Source organism: Podarcis muralis, chromosome 17, assembly GCF_964188315.1.
Source record: "Podarcis muralis chromosome 17, rPodMur119.hap1.1, whole genome shotgun sequence".
Classification (NCBI taxonomy): domain Eukaryota; kingdom Metazoa; phylum Chordata; class Lepidosauria; order Squamata; family Lacertidae; genus Podarcis; species Podarcis muralis.
The window spans coordinates 11453388-11469513 of NC_135671.1; the positions used below are offsets into that span (position 1 = coordinate 11453388).

At 42.3% G+C, this 16126-nt stretch overlaps 2 protein-coding genes across 11 annotated transcripts in view; both read right to left on the reverse strand.

The window, feature by feature from the left end:
- NRG1 (neuregulin 1) overlaps positions 1-16126 on the reverse strand; it is a 304550-nt gene that overhangs the window by 95197 nt on the left and 193227 nt on the right. For 3 of the 10 annotated variants that reach the window (XM_077921600.1, XM_077921598.1, XM_077921599.1), the window contains exon 1: positions 2539-3195. The exons of the other annotated variants lie outside the window; for them this stretch is intronic. In XM_077921600.1, the coding sequence (XP_077777726.1) occupies positions 2539-3187 (649 nt within the window). In that variant the 5' untranslated portion in view covers positions 3188-3195. Of the gene's footprint in view, positions 1-2538; positions 3196-16126 lie in introns of those variants that run through there. 10 annotated transcript variants of the gene reach the window in all.
- LOC144326009 (uncharacterized) lies at positions 3550-4504 on the reverse strand. Its single transcript, XM_077921611.1, has one exon. The coding sequence runs from the start codon at positions 3726-3728 to the stop codon at positions 3552-3554; it is 177 nt and encodes a 58-aa protein (XP_077777737.1). The 5' UTR covers positions 3729-4504; the 3' UTR covers positions 3550-3551.

A 16126-nucleotide genomic window follows, 5' to 3' on the forward strand; every position in this document is an offset into this window, starting at 1 on the left:
AGGGATCTTCATAGTTCTAAAGCTTGTATTGGCTTATGCTTCTAAGAAAATAGTCTTACTCAACGCAAACCGAAGACAAATCAGTTAGCAAGCTCCTTACTCCTTCTGTAAATACCTATATGGAATTTAAGACTTAAAGAACAAAACAGTTGTTGCAATCCTCCAAAATTTCCTCCACCACCTCCCTTCTGCAAATGTGGGCTGAGAGGAATGCAGATAATGATTTGCTGTTAGGCCACCTCCCCCCCCACCCCACTCCTCTCAAGAAACCCACTAGATGGGTGGGCTATGACCAAATTCTGTCTCAGTTTCCAGTTATTGAATTCATAAACTCTTCTCTGTTGTACAGAATGTTGCAGGCTGTGTATACGTTTGGTTTTGCTTCTTTACAGGTCTTTGTCATTTTTGTTCCTACGGGAAGCTGCTTTTTGTAAACGATGTTCAGTTTGCCAACTGCAGAGGGATGGCAACATTCTTAAGGAGATACCCCCCCCCCCCAAATGGTGAGAAAGAAGCTTGCTCTCCCCATGCCCCCCCTCTACCTAAAATTGGTTAAGCTCAGTAAGTCAACGTGGCAAATACATGACCAATCTTTGTTATACTAATCAACTTTACTTGCTCAGCAATCTGACAGACTATCAACTCAGGTAAGTTGTGCTTCAGCCAGTATTTCTGTAATGGATTCTCATGCAAAGGATCTCTGAAGGAGCTGTAATGTTGTGCCTTTTGAATCCTGTCTCAGCAGAACTCACATTTGGACTATTATAATAACTGGGCAAGATCCACAGTTCCTGCAGATGGGTGTAGCTGCACTGCTAGCAATGGAGATTTCTCATTATACCGTTCAAATCATCTGGTGCATGAAGACTCAATCCTGAACATACTTACTAGACAGAAAAGTCCAAATGAGCAAACATGCATAGGATTGGTCTGTAAATTAGTGGTATAGCTGCTAATCTTTTTACATTTGACATACATCTGCCAGAAATAACCATGTGGTTGATTTATGATGCTCTTGAAATAACATCTCAAAAGTATATTAAGCCAAAAAGGGGGTGAAGAGGTAGGGAATAAAGCTTACCATGTTATAAGAACAAACAAATCAGTGTTCACCATTGCACATCTCTGTTAAATATCATCACCCTCTCCAAACACCCCCCCTTTGCATGTTTAATAGAAGTTCACTATTTATGTGTCATTTCAGTGATTTGCATTTCAAAAAAAGTTGGCAATTTTATTTTCCAACATAGCATTTTATTCTCTAAAATATGTTAATAGCAAGAGGTTCAAGTGAAAGCTAAAAGCTTGTTCATGCCCAGTCTCCTACATCGAGGAATAAAAGAAAAGGAAACTTTAGAGTTCAGATCTTCCAGTTTAAGCTATTTTGCAGAGCTTAGATGCAAGTCAGTAAAGGGTGGGGTGAATTTCAATAAATTTGTTGATGTTGTTTCAGAATGGGCAAGCTTATATATCTAAACAAATTGATTTTTTTTGCCTCCAATGCTTCCAGGGATTTTCTAAAAAAACATAAGTTATCAGGCTAAAAGCAACATCCTCCAAGCAGAAAATGGTTTGTTCTGATCCCAGATATTGGAACATGGCTGAAATTACTCAGTGGCAAAGGAAATGCACTCCACACATGCTTAGAGTCTCTTTCATCTTTATCATTACACTACACTCCCCAAGACAGAGCTCCCAATATAAAGAGATTCCAGGGCTTAGCCTATGGCAAGCTATTGCTCAAATTTAGCCATAAATGGAAGGGTTATACACAATGGTATACTGGGCCAGTAGCTCATATCTGTACAGGTTGGTACCAGGCTCTAACTGGAAATATAAATGATCAGAATTACTGACAAATTTCCAGAGGGATAGTCATGCTTGGCACCTCTGCTGTAACAGACTAAGAGTCTTGTGGTACCTTGAAGACTTCACTGATTTTATGGGCATAAGCTTTTATGGACTGGAGCCCAGTTCATCATATGCTAGGAGTGCAGCTCACATTCCATGCATCTGATGAAGCAGTCTGTGGCCATGAAAGCTCATGGCATAATAAAATTGGTTAGACTTTACAGTGCCGCAGGACTTCATTGCTTTTGCCAAATTAACAGTTTTGTTTTTTCTCTTTGCACTAACCAGCTAACTTAAGGGGAGGGAGTATGAATGAGTGTTGAAGGGCATAATCTGTCAGGGACACAAAAGAATCAAGATCAAAAGGGAGTCATGATAACAGTCATATACAATTTGTTACTTAAATGGACCAGATGAACTGTTTGTAAAGTACCATCCGTTCAACAAAGTTATTGTTAGTATTACATGACTAGCACCCCAGATTCCTCAAGTATCTCTTTTTGCAACTTTAACAAAAGGACAGGCTAAAGCAAATGTCTGAGCTAACACACTCCTCTTTAATTATTAGCAAATCTGTTAGTATCAATCGTATCATCATCACAATATGAATAATCTTTAATATAGATTGCACCTGTTTTGTATGCATATGAACGACAATCTGCACAGGGAATAGGATCGAATGCTTACCTAGTTTTGGTGGAGCTGTTTGGATATTAGTTTCAAATTCTTGTGGCAGAGATGTTGTCGTGGACCCTTTCACTTCAGGTTCTATACTAGGTGGGGGTAAGGAGGGCACTGAAGAGAGTAAAAACTGATCCTCTAACTGGTCACCTCTAGATGGAGACGGCTTAGAAGCAACCTCAGGGGGGACTGGTGAACCAGAAGGCTGCCCTGTGACTTCAAAGTTAGCTACATTGGTGGGTACTGGAAAGTAAGAAGTATGCACTACAGATGGCACCCAAGCAGAGAGTGCAGTAGGATCCACGGCAGTCACTGGATCTTGCCCAATCCTATCTGGGTCAAGATGTGTTGGAGAATCGTATTCAAAAATCTTGTCCACAAACACCCACTTGAGGCCAGCAATGCAGAGGCAGAGGCTGATCAGGCAAGCCAAGATCGGGACAATGCAGATCTTTTCAGAGTTGAGGCAGCCTGTCAGCCGCTCTGCCTCCAGACACACACAGCAAGTAGCAGCAAGGCCTGCTATTCCCTGCACCCTTGTGTCTGCTCCTTGATTCTCTGGTATGTCCTCTTCAGCAGGAAGCCCCTCGAGTGATGGAGTGGGACTCAGCTGGTTCGAGGGGTTGGGAAAACTCTCCAGAGTAGCTTCAGACATATTTAAGCATGTATTTCTTCAGTTGAGCTCTCTTCTAGAAGGCCTCAAAAAACCTTTCCATTATCACTAGCAAGCAAGCCAAAAGATGGGGGAAAAGATCCAGAGAAATCTTACCGGATCACAGCATAGGTATCAAGAGTTCAAGTGTCAGAACAGGATCCAAATAAAGGGGGGGGGGATCCTTCCAAATATTCAGAAAGGAGAAAAGCCTCTCATAATGATTCAGCTCCTGCTCCTCCCTCCTTGCTCACTTTTAAAAATTTGTTGTTTATAATTCCTCTCAAGCCATCTCAGTTCTTCACGGAGTGAAAAATAAGAAGATTAAGGGGAAAGAAGAAGAATCTGAAATCCTGAGGAAAATTGTTTAAGTGAACGAAGAGCCCAGAGCAAGAGGCTGGCTTCTCACCTTGAGCATCTGAGGCGGGTGGCTGCTTAGATGGAGGAAAACACAGCCGTCATGCAGCAGGAGCAAAAGGAGAATCAGTAAGAACGGCAGTAGCAGCGGCGGCGGCAGCAGCAGCAATGACAGTAGCAACAGCATCCTGTTGTGCGAAAGAGCCGGCAGAAAGAGGCTGAATCATTACAGAGCAGCAGGTGCCTGCTCCCTGGGCATCACTGCAAGCAATATCATTACAGAGAGATTCGAAAAGGAGATAATGGCAACTCTGTCCTCGGTCCTTACCACCTCCCTCTTCTTTGTCCCTCCCCAGTGTTCCTTCCCTTTAGTTCTTCCCTTTCTTCTTTCCTCCACTCTGTTCTTCTGACATACAGATTCCCTCTGCTTCCCTTCCTCTCTCCCCACCCCCACCCCTCTGCAGGGCTGGTCCGAGTTAAATCAGCACACCCAGCAACGCAGGACTGCCAGTGACTTCCTATTTCATCCAATTAGATGGAGGAGAGGCCATAAAATCTAAGGGAGGAATGGAGGAGCCAGTTAGACTCTCTCTCTTTCTCCCACTGTGTGGTCACGAAAGGATGACAATCGATTAGAGCAATCTAACAAAGCTGCAACGAGGATGAGGGTGGGGAAGGTTGTAGGTGGCAGCCTTATGGGCTGGACTTAATGCTAAGACTGTCGGATATCCGATCCCTCCCAGGGGACATAGGCCTTTCAGCTGCAGTTTCTTTCTGCCTGCTACCTAGAGATAAAGTTTGCCTTCTCATCAGTCTAGTAAGTAGAATTCATCACAGGCAACACAATTATGATTTAAAGGACAGGGTTTGTTTGCTTTTGTTTATTTAAATAGAAGCTTTTCAAGCATACGATTCACGTGTTAGATTTTGGAATAAATATTTTGAACACAATTCTATATTAGTATTGCATTAGCTGTGTGTGTGGGGGGGGGGAAGCTTGCTTGAAAAATACTATGTTTTGTCTTCCAAAATTAAAGAGGACCAAAGCTAAAGTTTATTCAGTTTGACATCTTCCACTGTTCCTTAGTATTTACAAACCATTTACTAATTATATTGAGTAAAATGTCATCAGCTCCACTATAGTCCACTTTCAAGGTCTATAAATTTGAGTAGAAACCATACACAATTAACTGGCAAATAAAATTCATATTTGGTTTCCCAATGAAAAATGGTCAAAGGCTTTCTATCAGCGAGAATTGCAACAGACCAAGTAATTCCTATAGATGGTTCATGACTTGCATGACAAGGTCATGCCAAATAAAACTATTTATATTTGTAAGAAAAGGAATTTTGGGATACAGACCTCACTGCCCATTGCCTTCTGTGCAGTTGTTTACACCAATAATTTACATTTTAAAAAAATAGCCAGGGACAACATTTTTGGAAGGTAGCCCCACACCATATCCTTATTATTATTCCACAAGAGCACCAGTGTTTCCTATGAAAAGTTACCACAACAATGATTTTAAAATGTACATCTCTTTTAGAATTTCCTAGTGAATATATCCAAGGGCGTGCATTTGTCCCACGCTGGGAATCTTGTCCTCCCACTTTCAGATCTCTGCTGGATCCATACTACTGAAATATATGCAATAGTTGTTCTCCTGATTTTGACTGTCATTTTACGTAAGATGAGAAGAAATGAAGTTATCAGGACGCCGAACTCGCCCACCCTAATCTTAGCGTTCGGTGCTATTTCAGCAAAATATTAAAATGCAGCTCTCCCTCTTTATTGCTTCATATTGGATCCTTATTGCGCAAAAGAATAGCCTAAGTACGGCCATGGAAATGTAAGTAACATTTGCATAAAGCAGATTTATTGGCACTGTAGGAGCTTCTTTGGAGATTTTGCAACCCAATGTGTCAATATATAGTGATGGAACGTGCTAGGAACCCTTAATCAGCAGCTGCTGGAGACTGAACACTGCATCGGCTTTCCTGGCACCGCTGAGCCTACTGCGTCTCTATGAGCTTTAATCAAGAGGCACCAGGGAGGAATTTTGGTTAATACTGATAATTCATCCACTCCAATGTAAGCCTGTAGAAAACAACATACCTTCCGTTCAATGCAAGCAAGCTTAACCACTAAATGCACCAAATTTTTGAATGTTGAGCATTATTTGCAGTAAGTGAATAAAACAATCAGAATTCTTCCATGCGAAGTAGCTTCGCTTGGTTTCAAGGCTTTGGGGTCAGGGCGGTCAGCTTTTACTTCCAGTGCTGCCCTTTAAATTTCCAGTTGAAGTAGATGAAAAGGCCACCATAGAGCCTTCCAGATTCGGCTCAGCCACCAGGTGGAGGAAGCGCAAGAGGCGGTGGTGCCACAGGTGCCACCCTCCCCATCGCTTCTGCCACTGGTGGAGAAACAACCCAGGTAAGGGAGGCTTCAGCAGCAGCAGAGCAGCACAGCCTTCTGTTGCACAGTATTGCTTGCTGGTCTACCCCACCCTGAGGAGTGGAGAGAGACCACCTTAAGGAGAAGCCCTTAAGGAACCTTGGGAACCTGGTGCCTACAGAAGTGTTAGGTGATTTGTTGGGTTTTTGTCATCATTCTTTGTAAAAAGCTATGAAATTTTCCACAAGGATCTGTCAGGGAACTGCCATCGGCTCAGAGGCGAGAGATCGAAGGGCAGTTGTGTTACAGGGAGCCTCCGGAAATCTTGCAAAGCAGTTCCTCTTCCGGCGAGGAGGAAAGCCCCACCTCCAGTGGAGAAGAGGTGCAAGGACCAGAGGATGCTAGGAAGAGACTTAACACTGAGCCTCAGCAAGCTGGAGAGGCAGGGAGCACGCCCTTGCCATCGCCCATCCTGTGCAGTAGTCTGAGGCACAGGGAGGGGTGGAAAAGGCTGGGGGTGACGAGACTTTTATGTTGGGGGAGGTACAAAAACAGAGCACTCCCGGATTCTGCTAGCAATTGAGCCAGACATGAACTTATGACGCTCTTCACTGTATATAGTTTGCACCAAAATAAAGCCTGTAAAAGACAGGTCGGAGTCTTGCCTGGTTACTCTTGAGCAACCGCAACAGCACCTGACAGGATCTGTGCCTTGGACAGGTATTCTTGTGATATTGGCATGAACCAGCTCTGTGATTATTCTGTACAGTATACACATGTAAGCTTTAATTTGACTGTGGTTTAATGTGACTGTGATTCCACATGTTCTCATGGTAAAAAATTAGGCACTGAGCAGGATAAATAATAGCTGAAGTTTCATGTTTTTCCTGAACCTTAGAAATCAAAACCCTGTTCTCGAATAATGTAAGCAAATGATAAAATCTGCATATATATTAGCCCAAGATTTAGGTTTCCCCACTCCTGATAATTCGGTAATTGAAGGCACACATTAGGACAGCAGTAGGAAAGAAGAAAAATAAAGATTGATACACGTGATAGTTAGATGACGTTTAAGGCAAGGTGGACACGAGTTATATGAGAGGAATACAAAGCTATGCAAAACACTGGCGCCCTGCACTGAAAATCACTGACACCCTGCATCCTTGATAACTCAAAGTTCTGGTCAATGTTTGGATGGGAGACCACCTAGGAGTAAAGCTATTAAATGAGGAAGTCAGTGATATTAAGCAGAGGTGTACCTAGGGGTTGTTAAAACCACCACCCCACCAGGGATGCAGGCTCGGGGGGGGGGGGGGCAGGCGCCATGCAAAAATCACTCATCAGGCTATGGAGTGTATTATATATATGTGTGGCAAGAAGCTTCCCATCCACACACTGTGGCACAACACATGCACTTTTTTGCCCTTCCTCTTTGCTTCACCCACACTCTAGACCAGCCTTTCTCAACCTGTGGATCCCCAGATGTTGTTGAACTACAACCCCCATCACCTCTAGCTAGCAAGGCCAGAGCTCAGGGATGATGGGAGTTGTAGTCCAACAACATATGGGGACCCACAGGTTGAGAACCGCTGCTCTAGATGCTTTGAGTACAGTGGTACCTTGGTTTACAAACGTAATCCGTTCAGGAAGTCTGTTCTTAAACCAAAGTGTTCTTAAACCAAGGCGTGCTTTCCCATAGCAGCCTCAATCTACGAATGGAACACACTCAACAGGAAGCGGAACATGTTCTGCTTCCAAGGCAAAGTTCACAAACCAAAACACCTACTTCCGGGTTTGCAGCTTTCTTAATCCAAGTTGTTCATAAACTAAGCTGTTCTTAAACCAAGGTACCACTGTACTTGGGTTGCATAAAATGCATTAATTTATAAGGTAGCTATTGTAGTAAAGTGATTTTTTTCGGGGAGTGAGAAGGCGCTGATACAGCTCCTTGGTAAAGGTGCAAGAGACCCTAGTATGCCTCTGCTGTTTATTGAGATTTAGCATGGTAGGGCTGGACTCGGCTAGACTCCCCCTCCTCTCGCAAGTGATTGAAATGCAGAAGGAAACCTGATAGTCTTAGCCATTGCTTCACAACCTTGCTTACATAAGTGGCAACATACAGAGAACTCTCACCACACTAAAAACTCATTGTAATCTATGGTTTGTGGACTGCAGCCACTGAATCAAGCATTTTCAATCTGTTAATAAACTTTCAGTTTCAGCATATGGCTTGTGGTGAAGAAAAGATTCCCAGGAAATACTGTAGTGCAACTGTCTAGTTGTTGATGATTAACTATGCCAGGCATCCCCAAACCCGGCCCTCCAGCTGTTTCGGGACTACAACTCCCATCATCCCTAGCTAACAGGACCAGTGGTCAGGGATGGTGGGAATTGTAGTCCCAAAACAGCTGGAGGGCCGAGTTTGGGGATGCCTGAACTATGCTGAAGAAAGCTCAATGATAACAGAGAAGCTTTGTTAATCTCTAAGGTGCTGAAGTGGTTTTTTGTTTCGCTTTTGCTTTTCTTTGCTGTAAACCAAGCAACTTTTCTGAATTTTTCCCTCAAATTACGTCTGTGATTTTTTTTGAAAAATACATAAAAATATGTTCGATTTCTGACCCACCTTACAGTGACTGTTCTCAGTGGAAGAAATTACAGTCTTGCAAATCCACAATTTTACTAGCATGTCTGCCTCTCTCCTGTGTGTGTGTGTATGTGTGTGTGTGTGTGTGTGTGTGTGAGAGAGAGAGAGAGAGAGAGAGAGAGAGAGAAGATACTATATCTGTATCATATAAAGCATCAGAGAGAGATAGAGAGAAATTAGAATTAAGCCATCTTTCATTTACAAAAGCATCCTTGCACGATTGCTCAGACATGATTCCCTTGCCCTAGGTTATCAGGCCTCTGCTATCCCATCTCCTCTGCACAGCAGCCCTTTGGGCAACCTCCACATACTTCACTCTTTCAATCTTTTCTCCTGTCAGCCTCTGTAGCCTATGCATCATTTCAGTCAGTTTGTTCTGAATCAGTTCTGCTTTACTAACATCAGTCTGGTACTGAACACAACTGAATAAAGCATGGCAAGGGCCCTCTCACTAGAAACTACTTCCAGAGACCATGACGGAATGCAACCTCAGAACCACATCTTCACTTTAAAACAAAACTCCATCCTTGAGTCGCATGCTGTACAATTGCCACCAGTTACTAACGCTGGCATTTGGCATAGCCAGAAAATATTATCAAATGGGTTAAGATCTATGAGATTTAATAAAGTAATCCACGTTAGGTGAGGGGGCTATAATTTTACTTTAGGACTGCAAAGTCAGTCTTAGAAAGAAATCATTTTGTGAAATCATAGAATGGAAGTGATATAACAGAAAATGCAGAAAGAAAAGCTATTTAATGACCTGCATTCAGTGACATTAAGAGAAAACCAGAGAAAACCACTGCATACTGAAATATTGCATAAAGTGTAGAGATTTTGCAGTAAACTTGCTGCTGGTAACAATGCTTTATCATTGACTTAAGATCTATTTCCAAGTCCTTTGGTTCAAATCCTTTTTGATGATTCCCAAGGCTTTGCAACAGCTACATCAATAAGAAAAAACGAAATACATTATCCATACCTTAACCCTGCTAAGCTATGATGCAAGTAACTACAGTACAGGCAAAATAGAAAGAAGGAAAGTAGTTTTTCACCAAAATTCTATTTAAAGTTGTGGACTAAGTTAAACTAACATGAAGGAACAAGCATGGCTGCCAGACTATCATGGAATTCCACTTTTGCAGACCTGTTTTGCACACTTAAACACTCTTCTCAATTTCATCTCAATTGAGCTTTTTATATTATTATATTCTTTCCTTACAGTCACACTGTAACAAAAACCTCCTTCTGCTTTCCTTGTGAGGTGGGACAGCTGAGATATGCCCTTGCATAATTTATCACTATTTATTATTTCTAATGTGCAACCTGCCCTTTAACCACAAGGGGAGCCCAGGGCAGATCTCAATAAAGTGACACACAGCAATTCAGAAGTTAATAATATAGACAGGAATTACAACTTCATTAAAATATTGGCCAAAAGTCTGGATAAATGAACAAGTTTTACCTATTTCCTTAATGCAGATAAAAAGGGGGACTGACAGATCTTCCTTGTGAGGGAGTTACATATCTGAGATGCTGTCACTGAGAATGACCTATCTTGCGTCCTCATTCTTCACATTGGTGGGACCACATGTAAGGCCTCTCTCCCAGACAGCAATTTTTGGGTCAGGAGGTATTGGAGAAAATGATCTTTCAAGTGTTTGGGACCCAGGCCATTTAGTGATGAATTAACAAGGGTTCTGAGCAGTGCTGTTTTTCTGGAAAAAGTGGTGCCAGAACTCCTCATGAACACATTCTCTTAGAATGGGCAATGGTGCTCGCTTGAGAGGTGCTGGAACTGAGTTCTTGTGAGTTGCCTTTGAAAAAAGTCCTGGTTCACCAGGGTACAGTGGTACCTCGGGTTACATACGCTTCAGGTTACATACACTTCAGGTTACAGACTCCGCTAACCCAGAAATAGTACCTCGGGTTAAGAACTTTGCTTCAGGATGAGAACAGAAATCGTGCTCCGGTGGTGAGGCGGCAGCGGGAGGCCCCATTAGCTAAAGTGCTGCTTCAGGTTAAGAACAGTTTCAGGTTAAGAACGGACCTCCGGAACGAATTAAGTACTTAACCCGAGGTACCACTGTATCAGGTACAACATGCAAGAAGCATGATAAGCCTTAGTCCAGGAAAGCATTTTTTGACATATAAACATGAGATATTTTGCCTTCCTGCCAGACATTATATGAAGACCGATGCTTTGAATATAACTTGCTCTGCTTTCTATAGTGGACTAGATAAGTGCCATGCCTGAAAACGACTTAAAGAGGAAAAAAGGGACTTACTCAACAGAAGCCCTAGGCAGGCAAGCAAGCGCTATTCTATAATACTGTACCAGACAGTATGTGTGATCCCACATACAATTTGTGACTGCTGTAAAAGAGAGGATGTAATGGCAACTGTGCATACTGTTAGTGATCTACAACACCCCCGCCCCTACAAAAAAGGGCTGGAGAATTTTCAGATTTACTTTATTTTGTGGCCAAATTGTGAACACTAATCAAGATTTGTCCCAGTTTAAATTTATATTCTTGCCAAGAGTTAAGCAGGGAAACAATCTGTTAGCATCAAGGATTCTGTTGGAAGGAAGATAGATAAAGTAGCTTTCCAACATCCTAGTACAGGGGACTATTTTTACAAGAAAACTATTCTAGAAGAAAAACACTGTTTTAAAAGGAGAAATTGCTCAAAGAACCCTTCCCCTGCCCACGAGAATGCAACAAATGTTTACTACCATTAATCTCGGTTGGCCACCCAGACCTAAATCTGTTTACTTTTTAGAATTAGCACAATTAGTCTTATTCTTGCCACTAAAAGCTGTCAGATTTTAAATATCCAGCAGCTGCTCCTTAAATTAGATTCACTGTACTCCCTAAATGGATTCCTCAATAGCCCAGCATATTCTTGAATGCAGCAACCTCCTAGAAGATGAAGCATTTGTTTAAAGACAATTCTACATTATGCACCAACCAGATGAAATAAACAATTTAAGCAAAGCAAGGAGTCTTTAGGAATGTGCACCAGTACATTGTTCATTCACATAAAACTACAGGTAAACATCTACCGTATTGGCCCGAATATAAGCCGCACCCGCAAATAAGCCGCACCTTTAAAATTCAAGAGGAAAATAGAAGAAATGACAATACACAAATATAAGCCACTCCCTTTAAATTCCACAGGCACTCACACCCGTAAATGGCAAATGTAAAAGAAAATCCTACAGTGATATCGTAAAAGCCAATTTTTTGTAAGGTTGCAAATTTAAGCTGCACTTAAAATTTTCACTTTTGGAATTAGAAATAAAAGTGTGGCTTATATTCAGGCCAGTATATATTCTGGAAAGTGGTTTATCTGTCTGGCTATCTGTTCTCTATGGTCTGGCCACCTCTCAATATATTATCACCAAACTTGGTTCCTGTGGTGGGAATGGCGATCTTCATCTATCTTGGGACACCGACCACCATTTTGATTCAAGATGTCAGAGTAAAACATCACATTGGTTTGACTTTACCCATTTTTCGGTACAGGTTATGTCCCCTCTCACAATATCATCGTCAAATTTCGTGAGGTAGGAGAGGCAGTCTTTGTCAACTCTGGTAAACTGAAATGTGATTTTGCCACCCATGGTGAACGTCCCAGGGGCAGGGGGGTGCTGCGAGTGGCCCAGGGGGGTGCTGCCTGTGGCAAGTGTCCCGGGGGGGGGGCACAGCAGTGTCAACCCCCCCCCCCAGGGATGATGCCCAGGGTGGACCACACTCACTGCACCCCCTTCCTCCGCCAGTGGCATTATTACTTCCAAATCAACAGCAGGAGTTTTGAAAATCTACACTTCTGCATACAGCTCTTTTGCAATTTCGGTATGTACACATCTCCTGGCACTAAAAATTGAAACCACACATCCCTCCACCTGACAGGTGTCTGTCACATTCCAAGCTGGCTCTTTGTAGATGTAAGGCAGCCTAATTGATCAATGATCAGGCCATATAAAATCCAAGGAAGCTTGCATAATCAGATAAGTCATTAAGAAGTTGCTGATTCTACTAAGAAAGACGTATGGTAGGAAGAAGGGAAGAGAGGTCAAATTCAATGTCTTCACAGCCATGATAGGAAAAAGACAGTTTCAGGCATGTTCTAACTGTGTTTTAAATGTTACGTTCCCTACGTACAACCCTTTGCAGAATTCTAACCTTGCTTTGACCGAACACCAGCAGGGTGAGCTGAAAGGAAAGCTGAACCTCTCCTGCTCTGTATCAGTACAAGCAGCTTCTGAACTGCTGCAAAGAACACAGTGCAATGCATCAACAAAAACAAAAATAGAATCACCAACCAGGTTATTTTAGTCCATCAAGCGGATGGACAATAGTCGCTTCCAGAATTGCTGCAGCAAGAAAAACGAACGTGTTATAAAGGTCCAGTGTAAAACGGGGAGGGGCAGAATTAATCATTTAAGCTTTTGCCATTTTTTTTAAAAAAAGCACCAAAGATATCACAATAATTTTTTGAGTAGTAGATGTTGATGAGATTAAGAAACATTTGTCTAGAGGGTAATAACTGTTTGCAGCCGGTTCTACTACAGCTCATTGTCCAGCCACTCCTTCCCCCATTCTCTATGCACCAACCAGCATCCATCAGTACAGGAAGCCTAATACATTATTTATGTGGATGCAGCAGCTAGAAAGTCTATGCATGGCGTTTACTTTTGAAATAGTAAGTTATAGTTATTGGCAGAGGGAAGCATGAGGCTGTGCATTAAGGTGATGAGCTAGACCTATAGTCTTGCCAAATAGAATAGCTAAGTAATAACAAATAATGTTTAGGGAGGGGGGGGGGAAACCCCAACCATGTTTGATTTTGTGGGGATAGCAGAGCTCTGCAGAGCCCCAGCAGACAACCTCAAATTATTCTGTAGCAATTAACTGATTGTAATAGGCTTGCACATTTCCTTTGATCTATTAATGTGATTAAGTGCAAGTGTATTTACTCAGCAATTTCCAGAAGGCACGTGGTGTGAGCAGTGACAGAATTTAGCGTCTGTATGAAAACTGAATGAGTAAAAGCAAGAAGTAAAAAAGAAAAGAACAAACCCCCAAACCCTATCTTTTAAGATTTCAAGAAAGGTGAAACTGACATACATGGGACAGCGATGCTCTTTCCAAGCGCACCTAGGAGCATAATGTGTAGCCGTTATGTTTCATACTTTTTATTCTAGTAAAGTAACTCCAGCCCTGGGAGGAAATTCACAAGACCAGGGGTCAGGAAACTTTTTCAGCAGGGGGCCGGTCCAATGTCCCTCAGACCATGTGGTGGGACGGACTATATTTTGAAGGGGGGGGGATGAATGAATTCCTAAGCCCCACAAATAACCCAGAGATGCATTTTAAATAAAAGCACACATTCTACTCATGTAAAAACACCAGGCAGGCCCCACAAATAACCCAGAGATGCATTTTAAATAAAAGGACACATTCTACTCATGTAAAAACACACTGATTCCTGGACTGTCCGCGGGCCGGATTTAGAAGGCAATTGGGCCAGATCCGGCCCCTGGGCCTTAGTTTGCCTACCCATGCACAAGACGCTTAATATGGTAGCTACGTTTGTCTGCTGTAGAAGAGGTTGAGTAGAATTCTACTAAAAGCAATTCCATCTTCCAAAAAAAATTGTTTAAAAAGTGGGGAAGCCAACAAGCCTCAGTGCTCAGGTTTTTCTCCTTTATCTTATGGACTTTCACCTTTTATCCAAGTTCTTATTAGCGGTGTACCATTAATAGCTGGTGGCACTTAACAAGTCGTTATTTTTCCTTCTTGTCCATGTGAATCTGAGAACCATGGCAGGAAAAGCTGCAGTCTTCCCCTTGAATGATGGCTCTGTCTCTCCCATGTGGCCATTGATTACCAGCAACCTTTTTAGCTAGGCTCCGACAGCTGACATACACTTTCCATACAAATGCCCTTCAGTGTCTGTGGCGTACGGAACAAGAGTGCTGGATGATAAGGAGATCCTTTATAATTCTTTGCACTAATCCTATTAGGGAAAAGGGCTGCTCACTAATGAAGCAAATATATTTTATGCAGCTAGAAAAATAATAATAATCCACTATTTGCTTTATTACACATGTGAATCCCACCCAGCCCCCCTTTTCAAGGTCGCTGATGAATTCCAGAAAGGTAAGTCATGTTAGTCTGATGTGGAAAGAACAAAAAGGCATCTTGTGCCACACACACACACACACACACACACACACACGCTTTATCAGACCCCTTGAAGTGTTGCATTTTGTTGGCAGATTTACATATATTTATATATACACAAATACAGGGGAAATATATCTAGAACAGCCAAAAAAGGCAGTAAGAAGTCTGCAATCCCAAACAGATACAATCGGTATTGATGGATATGATTAAACTAGAATAAGGTCAACCTGTATTTGTTCTACTGCTTTAAATGATCAACAATCCTTCTAACTCTTCTCATTATTGTATTACAGGACAACAAAGCAATAAAGGGACTCCTGTAGTACTTAAAGATTAGAATTTATTGTTGCTTTTGCTGCAGCAGTCTAACACAGCTACCTCTCTGGAATATAAAGAAAATGTTTTCATTGTTAAATCCATACAGCATCCAGCAAGCAAGCGTCAAAGAAAATATATCACCCATTATACGAAAACTGGTTTCCAGTAATTTTTATATAGCAGAATCTTCACAGCAAAAACAGCTGTTTCCTAGTTCTGCTGGATCTCTCAGCGGCCTTTGATACAATCGACCATAACATCCTTCTGGTCCATCTAGAGGGGCTGGGAGCTGGGGGCACTGTTATACACTGGACCTCAGTGTCCAGGTTGAATGATGGGGGTGGAGACGATCCTTCAGGTATACTGGGGTGAATGAATGAATGAATGAATGAATGAATGAATGAATGAATGAGTGAGTGAGTGAGTGAGTCTGTAAGCATGAGTCTGTGAGTCTGTAACTCATGACCTGGTTATTTTAAAAATTTTACCTATTTTTTGTAGTGTATTCAAGGATAACAATAGCCAGTTTTTGCACCTGATACTCAGATCATTTTATTTTCCTAAAATGTTTAAATATTTTCCTAAAATTTAGGATTTCCTAAAGGGACGCGGGTGGTGCTGTGGGTAAAACCTCAGTGCCTAGGACTTGCCGATCGTATGATCGGCGGTTCAAATCCCCGCGGCAGGGTGAGCTCCTGTCGTTCGGTCCCAGCTCCTGCCCACCTAGCAGTTCGAAAGCACTCCTAAGTGCAAGTAGATAAATAGGGACCGCTTTATAGTGGGAAGGTAAACGGCATTTCCGTGTGCTGCGCTGGTGCTGGCTCGCCAGCTGCAGCTTTGTCACGCTGGCCACGTGACCCGGAAGTGTCTTCGGACGGTACCGGCTCACAGCCTCTAGAGCGAGATGAGCACGCAACCCTAGAGTCGGACACGACTGGCCCGTACGGGCAGGGGTACGTTTACCTTTACCTAAAGCCTTTGGGATTGGAACAATAAAACACATTATCTGTATAACTTAAAAATTTGTTGTT